Genomic DNA, 12323 nt, shown 5'->3' with positions numbered 1-12323 from the left:
AGAATACAATCTATATATTTTGAAGAATGTTTCAACTGTTTTTGTCCATGCAATAAAAGTCAATGGGGTCCAAAGCAACACTGAAACCTATTGACTTTTTATGTTCCATAGAATAAATAAATTCACACAACTTGAAAGCGAATGAAAGAATGTTCATTTTTAAACCGCTTCCGTCAGAAAATCTTATGGAGAAGAATACAAGATTATCATTTAAAATGACTTTATTACTGCTCCCAGAATTATTGGAAGAAAACAGCCCTTGCACAAATGCACAATTAGACATCAAAATATTTTTCTTTTTTTCCTTTTTTTGTCCAAAACAATCATTTTACATAAATTTGCATGCAGACCAAGTATAATTACAAAATAAAACCATTATTTCATTTTGGTTTAGGAAAAAAAAGAAGAAGAAAGTATGTCAAGCCAGAAAAATAAACTTCTCATAAAAAACATCCCATTGATACATTAAAAAAGGCAACGATTCCAGAAACATGAAAACCTACAAACGTTTTTTTTTTGGGGGGGGGCGGGTGTTGGTCACTTCTGTATAATGTGTGTAATGTAAAAAGAATACAAAACAGTACAAAGCACTCGAATATTCACATACTGACTTACATTTGATATTGGCTTGTTATATAAATTGAATTCACATAAATAATGAGGCACAGAATGACCAAGTGAGGCATTGGCCTGTTATTGTCATGGCTGAAGAAGAGCCTCTTCGTTTTACACTCAACACAGGATATCCTGTCCTCATGATGAACTGCACTCCTCAAGTTCACACAATTTTTTCATACTGATATCTTGCCGTCCATGCAGCTTGCAGCGGTTGGCTCAGCATTCGATTGGTCATCCGCTGGTCAACAATGTATTTACAGTCAACATTGATTTCATCTGGAATGAATCTTGGCTCAAAGCAAGGTCAACTATAACCAGCCTCAGTGTCTCTTCTGAAATCAGTAAACACAGCCGTAGACTCACTAGAGGCTGTTGGCATTGTCAAAAGGCAAAGTTTTTAGGCAAACCTTGAAGCAAAGATGCCCCCGTGTTTGGAATGTCGAGTCAAAACAATCCTTCAAAAGCCATTCGATTTGTCCTCGCCCGTCTTATTTCTTAAGACACTGGTACATGAGTGCTCTGGGATTCAGCATGTAGCGCTCCGAGTTGAAGAACTTGAGATACTGAGGCATAGAGGACCTCGGGGTCATGTACGACATACCTGGAGCCACGGCCATCGCTTCAGCTAGCTTCTGCTTCATTTCTTTAACCTCGTGATCTTGTTTCAAAATTTTAACTGTAGGAAAAAACATTAAAACAGATATTAATATTGTGGCCGATACAGAGAAGCCAATAATCATTTTATATTCATTTATTGATTTATATTATATTATTATACTAAAATTCTATACTCTTTTGTCTGTAACCGAAACATTTGTTACAATGAACTAATAATTACTATAGCAATTTATTAATCTGAGTTCATTTCTTAATGTACTCATTTTATGGGGGCCAAGCATCAGCCCATAGAACCGTATGGTAAAAAGTTGTGCAATTTGGCACACTGATAGAGGACAGTCTAAATGTTCACCACAGCAAACCTGGAATCTCTAACTCAATATCTCTAGCGCCACCAACTGTCCAAAGTTTCACTTACGTTTATGTTAATAACTTTTGAACCGTGAGGGCAAGAAACAAAAATATGTTTCCTCTGATTCCTTGGCATCCAGCCGTAATTTCCCAAAAAACATTATTTTTCAAACTCCTAGATGGTTAGTCAGATTTTCACGAAAATCGAATCGGATTATTTTTAGACCATGCTGGCAAAAAGTTATCAAAATATTTTTGATAAACACAAACGTTCTCGAATAACACGCAAACGAATTCGACGAAGAGCACGCCGAATTGGATGCAAGGCTGTATCTCCGCAACGATTAGCTTATTCAGACCAAACTTGGTACATGTCATCACAAGTATGATCTGAGGTGATATGCAGCATTTCCGCACAGCACCACCTACTGGTCTGGAGATATTAAAAATATTTTTGCTTATAAATTCTGAACGGTTTGCCCAAAAATCATTGGTCTCATTAGATTTGGTCCTACATGCCTATCATTGCATATCGGCCATTTTGGACATCAGTTATTTAGAATTTTGTAGTAAAATCCTGTATTTTATGAACGCATTAGCGTATCATTACGAAACTTGGTACGGGTCATCGGCGGCCATGCCTCGAAGGAACATTGGCTTGGCCTTTCAGAGATGGTGAGGGATTTAAAATGTTGTAAATGCGATGCGCTCATAGCATTTTTTTTTTACTTAACAGGTAATTTATTTATTTAACAGATAAAAGTAGCTCAAGCATTCACTATTGTGAAGGGTCAAATTCATCCGCACAGTCATGCAGAGCTGAAGTACAACCAAAACATTTTCCGAAAAATGCATGCAGGTTTTATTTTTTAACCTCTAGATATCCAAAAGTTACAGTTTAGAAGATTTCTAAAAACCTCCATTATTGCATTGATATGTCATGTATTCTTAGAAATAACAGTTGCATTGTGAGTCTTGGATGGATAACTAGCATAATTTGAAATGTGATGAACCTTGTGCTATCTCGAGCTGTCTGCGTGCGTCTCCCAGCGCAGAGAAGAGGTCTAGTTTGAGACGGGTTTCTGCACTCAGGTTGTACTCCAGATGATGAGCCTTATCTTGCAAGGATGACAGAGCTGAGAGCAAAGCGTCCGCTTCCTGCTCGCTGCATCTGTTCCTCTGGAGGGTCTGGGGAGGAGCATGAGAATATTGCATGGATGAGACGGTAACAGTACAGTATTTAATAATGGTGATATAGAAGAGTTGAGCAATTCTGAATAATTCAGATGAACAATTGAATCTCATTTGTCTAGTTTCAAATAAACTTCCAGTGGAAAAGGCTGAAGTGTGTAATTGTTTTCTGATTTTAAAATAGTAATTTCAACTTTCAGATTATGCACTGAATTTGGTGAAGAGCTTCCTGAAGTACATTCTTTAAGTATGGACCCAGACAATGAACGTGATTTCACCAAATACAACATGTTCCTGGATCAACACCTTTGTTGATCCTGGAACAACATTCCAATCAACCAATCAGATTTGAGGGACAAGTTTATGCCAAGTTTAGGCTTACAACCTGGATTAGGAGCTTTTACATCAGTGTTTTTAACCTATCATTTCCCTCTGAGTTTAGAGATAAGTTATAGGTAGGGTTAGGTTTAAGGGTAGGCATAGGGTTAGGACTACATTTTCGGACAGGAATGATGTTCCAGTATCAACAAAATAAGTCGCGCACAACAACCAGAGCAGCAGAACGTCTAACGTCACTGCAACGTACTTATTAACCTTAACGTTATTATCAGTTTCCACTGGCTGCTCACTTAAGAATCTCTGTGAATGCAGTATGTTAATCAGACAAATTTCTCCTACTGGACAATTGTGCATTCAACTCATTTGATGCTCTGCTTTTGCGTAGTATGCAGGGAAATATGCAGAAGCAGGGAATTATTAAGAATGATTTTGGTCATTCCTTTGGTTGCCACTAGAGGTAAATAATTACACACTTCACTTTTACATGTTTGTCTTCAGCTTAAGAGGAGTATGTAGTGTTGTAGATCATACATTTTCGGATGGTCAACTATTAAAAAAAAGAGTTTACAAATTTTAAAAGCAAATTATTATTATATAGCATTAATTTGTTTAACTAATTACAGAAAATATTGTGCATTTTTTTGAACATATATACATTCAGATGTTGCATACAGACATTTAGTTTAATAAATACCTGTTAGTCTTGCAGACTTGCATTACTCTTTCAATTCCAACACAAAAAAATTTGGAAATGCTCTCCAATTAAAGAGAAAAACCTTAAAAAGATTGAATTAAATTCATAATACAAAAATTCTCAGGATGGACAATAGTTTCTGAAAGACGTGATTTATGTCATGGCATGGTTTATATAACAGATGGTACTAACAGCATTTAAACTGGGTAAAGAACAAGAAATAATGACAAAAAAAAAAACCCTGCTGAAAAAGTCCAGCGCGAACCAGCATAAATTCCATGTTGGTCCAGGCTGATTTCTGCTGGTTAGAGGTGTTATTTTGCTGGTCTTGCAGTGAACCAACAAACATCCCATGCTGTTCCCAGCATGCAAAACATACCTGATGCTGGTGACCATTTTTCAGCAGGGAAAAACACAGAATCAGCATTCCAAACCATAAAAAGATCCATGGACTGAACACCACAGAGGGCAAGCAACCGGATCCACATAACATGAAGAACACAAAAATATGAACCACAAATATCCATTACATCACAACTATTCAATGCAGTATGTAACTGAACAGATCTACGAACCGCGTCCTTTACCTCCACTTCATTCTCTAGAGCTATCATTCGATTTTCTTTCTCCTGATATTCCAGCTGTAGTTGTTTGTACTCTGAGTCTAGATCTTTAGCTTTTTTCCTCAACATTTGAGTTTCACTGTGTTCTTGCCTAAAGTAGATGGAAAAAATATAACAATTTACAAGTTTATTTAGCCATTTTGCTATTTTGAATTGAGGGTTCTTCTGCCAATTATAACCATAATTGAAAAGCAGGCCATTTAGACCTAGTCTCAAAGACACAGATTAAGCATCATTCAACATCACATAAACATGATTAATATGCATAAAAATGCTTTTTGCACTCTTGCTACATACAATTACCTATGTGATGCGCTCCGGAGTAACATTGTTGCTTCATCAAATTTTTGGGCTCTGACTTCTGCAGTTTGTTTCTCTACTGCAACTCGACCCTCTGTTTCCATTCTGATTTTCTTTTCCAGCAATGAACAGTTTTGTTTGTCCTTCTGTCTGGATTTTGTGAGACACTGAATCCTGCACAGCAGCGCACCAAAGATTTAAAGGAACAGCGTTAGATTTGGTCAAGTGACATACTTTTACAGTAAAAAAAAAGCATGAGCTTTCATACTTATCTTTTTGGCACATCATTCATTTTTAATCTACACACTACTGTTCAAGTGATTTAAAAAAAAATCTTTTTTAAAGAAGTCTCATCCTCAGCAAGGCTGCTTTCATTTGAACAAAAATACAGAAAAACAGTAATATTGTGAAATATTATTACAATTTAAAATAATATTATTTTATTTTAAAATATTTTTAAAATTTAATTTATTCCTGTGGTGGCAAAGCTGAATTTTCAGCATCATTACTCTATATTCAGTGTCACATGATCCTTCAGAAATCATTCTAATAAGCTGATTTGCTGCTCAGGAAACATTTAATTTATTATCAATATTGAAACCGAGATTCATTTTTAAGGATTCTTTGATGAATAGGAGCATTTATTTAACATATATATTTTTTAATAAAACACTTGATGTATAAAAGTATTAAAAAAAACAGAAATTAGAAATTGAACGGTAGTGTAAGTGTAATTTGGGCATAGTCTAATTTCAGAGCTAGCATTTATGTATTCTGAATACAAACAAATTATATTTGTACACTTTTTTTGCATAAGCTTAATTGGAAAACCACACAAAAACATGCTAGTGGTACTTTGTATTTTTTTCATTTCCTTTTCATCTCTTGCTAACACTTACTTATGGGGGGAAAAACCCATTTCTGGGACAAATATTTGGTAATTGCGATGGAAATGGCGCCACAGTTGTGGGAAGTAATGAAAAATTTCGCATAATAAATAATGAAATGCGTAATTTAGTCTTTGTTTAGATTACCATAGTTTTTAAAAGTATAATAACTAATATTTTTTATAATGAATTTTCATAGTTTGTTTAAAAGTCTGAGACAAGAGTAATACAATCTACACATAAAGGTCATGGTAAAAAATAACGATTCAAATTTGAATGTTAAATAATACAAAAAAGAAACCCCATTTGTTTGATGTATAAACACAAATCAAGCAGTCAATCTTCAATCAGTGTGACCGAACATCAACAAGAGCACTAATGCCAAGACCAACAGGAAGAGATCAGAGGACTCACTTGTTCTGCAGAAGTTCATTTGCATGTCTGAGCAGAGAGACTTCAGGGCGCAGACTGTGTTCACTGTTGGTGAGATTACAAATGTGACTGCGCAGCTCCTGCTCACTCTGTCTGCTCGCCTGCAGCTCTCCCTTCAGCTTCCTCATTTCTTGTTCCAGCCTGTGGAACAGACAGATGGAGATCACTGTGTAAATGTACTCAAAATCCATTAACCATCTGCAAACCTATGAATTTTGAGCTGAATCAGTACATATAGAAATGAAATAACGCAAACATACTTCAACATCTGGTCAGCGTGTGGGTTTGGAGGACTTGGTGAGATGTTCGACGAGCACCTTTCGGCAGAGTCCCCTGTCGAGTTGATGGCTTTGGGGGCTTTCTGCCTCTTTTCCCCTTTGCTATTAGGGATATTCACTGAACCTCGATGCACTTTAGGCAGGGAGCTCTTGGAGGGTCTTTGAGCTTTGCTGCTCTGGTCCTCCTGAGGTAGGTTTTCAGTCGTTTCTAACATGGATGTAGAGTCCAAATGAAGTTCACCTCCACGATGCTTAGGCCCTGGAGTTTGGGGATTTGGGTCTCTTTCGGGTCTCGCAGGAAGTCTGTGGATTTGAAGGCAGTCTTCCATGTTTTGTTTGTCCTCTGAGGTGACGGCATCAGATGGACACTGGTATTGCGTCGGCCTGGATTTGGTCACCTTATATTTGGGATCTGTACAAAGACGTGTCAATTTTAATGAAATTATTTTTGATTACTAAATTGAATTGCAAACTATGTCATCATTCAAACAGATTTTCTGAGCAACATTAAAGTATTTTTATATTATGTGTAAAGTTGCTGTTTGAGCATGAAAAATGTCTGCAAATGTCTTACAAAGCAGAAAGTCCACTCCAAAGGGAGTTAAAGCCCAAGAACGATAACTAAAGCGATAACTTTATTAGCGTCCACACCAGCGGCGGATATAATTCTGTTTATTTTAAGCGTGTGCTGCAGTTTTGTCGTCGCCACTTTAAATGCTTGAGCTCTGAAAGCATGGATTCTGATTTGTTTAGATTTTTTTGTTGTTGAAATAAATCATTCTAAAAGTAATTTCAGTAAAATTGTTTCTCTGTGCCGTTACCGTTATAGTTGTGTTGTGGAGTGTACTCCTTGGTGTGAACAAGCCTGTACAGTTTCTAAACACCCTGAAAAGCCTCGATTGTAGTCTTGAGTTTTGTTCCGTGAATGTACGTCAAACTATTTATGATTTAAATAATTTTAGCCCGACACATACGCAAAACAAAAAGGAAAAAAAAGGGGGACGAGGCCTGGTTGAGTTGCGTTATAGTGTGTTGAAACTCATGGTTAAACACAATCAAAGTGGTTGACCAATCACAACGCACTGGCCCAGCAGACCAATCAGAGCAAATTACGGTGTAATATATGGGGATTTTTTTTTTTTTAACATTCAAACATGAAAAGATATTCTAGTAGAACCCAAAAACAAAATCTAGACTTTTTAAAAGGGTATAATATGGTCTCTTTAAACAATATCAAACAATTGAACATTTAGAAAGGCTTCCTGAACATAGTTTTGGAAATATGTCTCTTATATGGTACCGTTAAAGACATTTTTACCTACCTTCCAACCACAATTTTGGGTAGAGGTGCATATAAGGAGGTAGGGATTGTTGCAGGAGATCCATGTGGAGGTCATTGTCACTCTGAACAGATTTCTGAGTACGCAGCTTAAACATACTGGAGAAGTAGCAGGTTGCATCAAATCCCATATACACTAGTGGATAACCAATGCTGGAAGAAATAATTATTGTACAGTATGAAACACAGCTGGTAAAGTTGTTCATTTAAAACCCCAAATTACATTTTGCTCTAAAATCGACAATCGGGACCTACCAGTGTGCAGCAAATAGATGGGACAGATTTGCATGAGGGCTTTTCAGGTCCCTCAACCGTAGAGAGGCCTCCATATACACTAAGAGTATCCATAATGTCACAGTTGACATACAAATGCCCTTCTCTGCAAGTAAGCACGTGAGTAAGTAAGTAAATACATAAATAAGTTTATAGATAGTCTGTAATACTTTCAGGTGCATCACTGTAAAAAATATATTTTCATGATTTATCACAACAAATTTCTTCGTCAAATCAATTTATTTGGTTCAGATAACAATATTTTGAATTTCTGTTGATTTAACCAATCATTGTTTTTAATTTCAAGAAACTTAAAAATTTAAGGCAACCAGGTAACATACTTTTTTTAAGTTAAACCAACAATAATTTTTTACAGACTTTATCTGTGAGTGTTAATGAAATGGCAACTTCATTAGAAGCGTTTAAGGCTTACCTGTATGCCACATATAGTTGAGTAAGACATATGTGCTGGCTGCAAAAAACAACCAGTGTAAGGGTACAAAAATTAAACAGAATAAGTCCAGGGTAAATGCTGCACACACAAAAACCACACAGATGGCCTGTAAAAGAAAAGCAGAGGTTAGTTTCTTTATGTCTGTTTTTTATGTCATTTGAAATGCACAAATGCAGCAGAACATAAAATTCATATATCATATATTAGGATCGGAAATAAAAATGGAACAAGAAAATTCATTTTTTACCATAGACTGGGTTTTGTTATGATTCTTAAAGTAAACAATACAATTGCATGCTGCCTACCAGTCCATGACAGTGGAAGGTGGTGTAGACGGTCCCTAGAAAGAGCCAGCAAGGCCACAGGTACTCCAGTCTGAACTCCAGAACAAAGTCAGCTAACAGCACCAACATCCAGACAATCATGAACTTCAGAACAGAGTAAGCGCTGAAAACAGGGAATAGAATTACAATTTTAGTCTCAAATTAGCCCCCCCCCCCCCGAACACTGCAAAATATTGAGTTATCAAAAACAGACAATTTTTTTAAGTGAATTATTTTTATTCATAAAAAATAAATATGTTTGACGTTTTACTAAAGTCAAAACAGAAGTCAGAACTACGAAAGAAACACATGTTCTGTTGATACGTTTATTATTATTAGGCCTATTTTTTTTTTTTTTGATAATATTGACTCAAAAACAAACAAGCTTGTTCTGTATTTCAAAAGAAACATGAGCCAGAATACGTTAGATGTTAAGGCCCAGAAAGTAAGTTCTTGAAGACGTTACAATCCATGTTTTGGTCACACAGTCCATTGTGCTCCATTCCTTTGTTCGGGCTTTCTGCTCTCCACATCCTTTTGTGTTTGGTAACCATGGCAACATTTCATCTTCTGCATCAGCACCTAAACGTCGAATCTACAGTGTTGCCATGGCTATTTAAAGAACAAGAAACCGTTTCAGGAGAAATCTGCGCACGTTCATTTCACTATGAAGCTTAGCTATAAACACAGGAGGCTATTGTCCAGATGACTTACACTCTATAAAGAAGAGACGGGTTCAGTTCAGACTACACTGTTGTGTGTTGAGCTCACTAGGAACAATAGTCTAAAATCAGCAAACCTGATCGAATAAAAACGCACCCAACAACTTAAGAACACAGCTTTGCATGTCAGGCTATATTAATTTATAAATATACATAATTCACGGCACATTATACAGCTCAGAAACAAAATAATCTCAGAGAAAAAATATATTACATAAACGACATTCCTGCGCGCATATTGTCTAGTCAGAGGCCCTTGTCAGTTTGTCTGTGTTTTCAGACTGTCTGTTTTTCAGACATCGTATTGTCATGAAGAAATAACAAGACTTGGATGACACTGCATCAAACAACAAAACTAGACTCATTAATATCAGAGCTTGAAATAAATGAAATACCATAACATTTCTTAACATGGAATGCTAAGGTTAAGTGGCGGATATGTTTTGTTATTTAAAAATATTTTGTTACCAGCTTGGCCCGCTGCAGTGTTTCCACACGAAATATTATAGAATCGGCCCTGCGCTCATCCATTAAATCACAGCGAGCTTTCGCCCCGAATTAAACCCCGATTTCTTATCATAACACCAGATGCTGTTTGTTTGTGTCAATCCGTTGAGCGCGCTATGAATAGCCAAGCGCGAGCCATTCAGGTGAAGACGAACAAGAGCAATAACAAAACAACAAAGCAGCGCGCGCGCTGTCATACCTTTCGGAAATCTTCTCTGTGAGCTTAATCTTTTTCATTTTTCGTAGCCTGCCTATATCCATGTAGCGTTTCTTCATATTATGGCTTCTGGTCCTGCTGGCTATTTAGTCCATTAAACAGGTAATTGTAGTAAGACTGGAGGTCTCATTTACAGTAACCTGAGCAGAAGCGCTTTGTGCGTGAGTGGAGGTGGATGTGCGCACGCTCGAGAACTTCACACAGAACCGAGCGCCACATCTGCGCTGTCTGGAGAACAAGGGGCTCAGAAATGCGTTGCAAATACAGTGTGTGACTAACACAGATGCGGTATGAACGCGTAAATATTTAAAGTGACTGAGTTCACAAACCAAAATCAACATAGTTGATTTAATTTTTATTTTTAAAATAGATTTTGAAAAAGATTGTTATAGACGTAGTCCATGATTTTTACATTTACATTTTACATTTATTCATTCATTTAGCTGATGGAGGCTATCAAATTCATAAAATTTTAAGTAGGCTACCATTTGAAATAAACAACTACAGATTTACTATTTGCTTCGCTCTGATTGGACTCAGAATATAGATAGATAGATAGATAGATAGATAGATAGATAGATAGACAGACAGACAAAGAGAGATAGATAGACACAGACAGACAGAAAGATAAATAAATAAATAGACACAGACATACAAGCAGATAGACAGACAGACAGACAGACAGATAGATAGATAGATAGATAGATAGATAGATAGATAGATAGATAGATAGAACTGATAACAATAAATGTGTACCTTGAAATGCAACGTAAGTTGCTTTGGATAAAAGCGTCTGCCATATGTATAAATGTAAATAGACAGACAGATAGACACAGACAGACAGGCAGATAGACAAACAGAGATAGACAGACAGACAGAAAGATGGATAGACAGACAGACATGCAGATAGATCGATAGACAGACAGACAGGCATACGGATAGACACAGAGAGACAGGCAGATAGACACAGACAGACAGATACAGACAGAAAGATCGATAGACAGACACAGACAGATAGATAGACACAGACAGACAGGCAGATAGATAGACAGATAGACACAGACAGACAGATAGAGACAGAAAAATCGATAGATAGACAGACAGGCAGATAGACACAGGCAGACAGACAGACAGGCAGATAGACAGACACAGACAGATAGATAGACAGACAGGCAGAAAGACAGATAGATAGATAGACAGAGAGATAGACAGATCGATAAACAGACAGATAGACAGACAGACACAGACAGAAAGACAGACACAGATAGACACAGATAGACAGGCAGATAGACACAGACAGGCAGATAGATAACAGATTGATATGGCAGGCAGCTGCTCCACACTGTAGAGGAAAGCCCTACAAAGGGTTAAGACCGCTCAGAAAATAATTGGCACACAACCACCAGCAGCTGAGGACATCTATTACATGCTGTCTCAAGAAGGCAAAGCACATCATGAACTACCAGAGTCACTTTTCTCTTTTCTGCCCTCTGGTAAACGGCTCAGGACTATTCTGAACAATCACAAGATTCAGGAATAGTTTCTACCCCAACACCCCAAGACTGCTCTACATCTCAACTAATGTTTATCACTTATGTTAGTGTTGTAAGGATACAAAAATTTCATAATGTACCTTTATTGTCTTATTTAATTTGTCACTGATTATCCTATTGCCTAATTTCTGTACTTGTATAGTGAGATTTTCAGTAATTTCAGCAGTATTTTTTTCAGACAGATGATAGATCTTTTTTCACACACAGATAGATAGATGGGCAGACAGGCAGCTAGCTGTTATACCTGGTAACAAAATAACCCGGATCTATCACTGCAAAGCTCTTGGCCTAACCCCAAATAACACTTCCTCTTATTTCCACACAAAGGTATTCGTTGGAAACAAAAATAAAGGAAATAGCAACTTATTGTGATATTGTATAGCCATTGAGTTCAAATTTTTAGGTGAACTCCGAGGTAATTTCAAGAGTATAATACACCACTTTCCCTTCCTCAGCCACGACATGAAGTACATTTTTGGAAATGTAACATTGACTCTATCTGATTGAGCTGTTTTTCACCTCACACTACAAGGTAAAATCTTTCACCAGTTTCCTGACCGAATACACAACTCAATTGTCTAAATACCCTATAATATCCTTCTGC

The 12323-nt window shown here is 36.8% G+C and overlaps 1 protein-coding gene across 5 annotated transcripts; it reads right to left on the bottom strand.

Annotated features, from left to right (window-relative positions):
* Positions 1-203: 203 nt before the first annotated feature.
* LOC143728905 (macoilin) lies at positions 204-10434 on the bottom strand. 5 transcript variants are annotated; one of them, XR_013199918.1, is made up of 12 exons: positions 10149-10403; positions 8703-8844; positions 8377-8503; positions 7926-8049; positions 7654-7823; positions 6314-6743; positions 6036-6194; positions 4738-4908; positions 4399-4525; positions 4191-4263; positions 2601-2775; positions 204-1294 (listed from the first exon to the last, which is right to left on the bottom strand). XR_013199918.1 is itself a non-coding variant. In XM_077219812.1 (12 exons), exons 1-12 carry the CDS (start codon positions 10223-10225, stop codon positions 1107-1109), a joined length of 1992 nt encoding a protein of 663 aa, XP_077075927.1. In that variant the 5' UTR covers positions 10226-10403; the 3' UTR covers positions 204-1106. The 5 variants fall into 5 exon arrangements, 4 of the variants coding, with proteins under 4 accessions (XP_077075927.1, XP_077075928.1, XP_077075930.1 ...); XM_077219812.1 differs by lacking the exon at positions 4191-4263 and adding an exon at positions 4077-4166 and having other exon boundaries at positions 4387-4525; XM_077219813.1 differs by lacking the exon at positions 4191-4263 and adding an exon at positions 4077-4166.
* Positions 10435-12323: the final 1889 nt, after the last annotated feature.

The sequence above is a fragment of the Siphateles boraxobius genome, unplaced genomic scaffold (genome assembly GCF_051911475.1).
Source record: "Siphateles boraxobius isolate OS27281-9 unplaced genomic scaffold, OSU_SipBor_1 8, whole genome shotgun sequence".
Classification (NCBI taxonomy): Eukaryota; Metazoa; Chordata; class Actinopteri; order Cypriniformes; family Leuciscidae; genus Siphateles; species Siphateles boraxobius.
The sequence above is the reverse complement of the archived record's forward strand: the minus strand, read 5'-3'. Positions and strand labels throughout refer to the sequence as shown.

Excerpts from the sequence above, each read along its gene's own strand:
- LOC143728905 (XM_077219812.1), bottom strand. The coding sequence starts at position 10,225 with ATGAAGAAACGCTACATGGATATAGGCAGGCTACGAAAAATGAAAAAG. Across the intron at positions 4,909-6,035 it reads AATGAACTTCTGCAGAACAA|GATTCAGTGTCTCACAAAAT; the intron begins GTGAGTCCTCTG and ends GCTGCTGTGCAG. Across the intron at positions 2,776-4,076 it reads CCAACATGGAATTTATGCTG|ACCCTCCAGAGGAACAGATG; the intron begins GTTCGCGCTGGA and ends GCTCCTCCCCAG.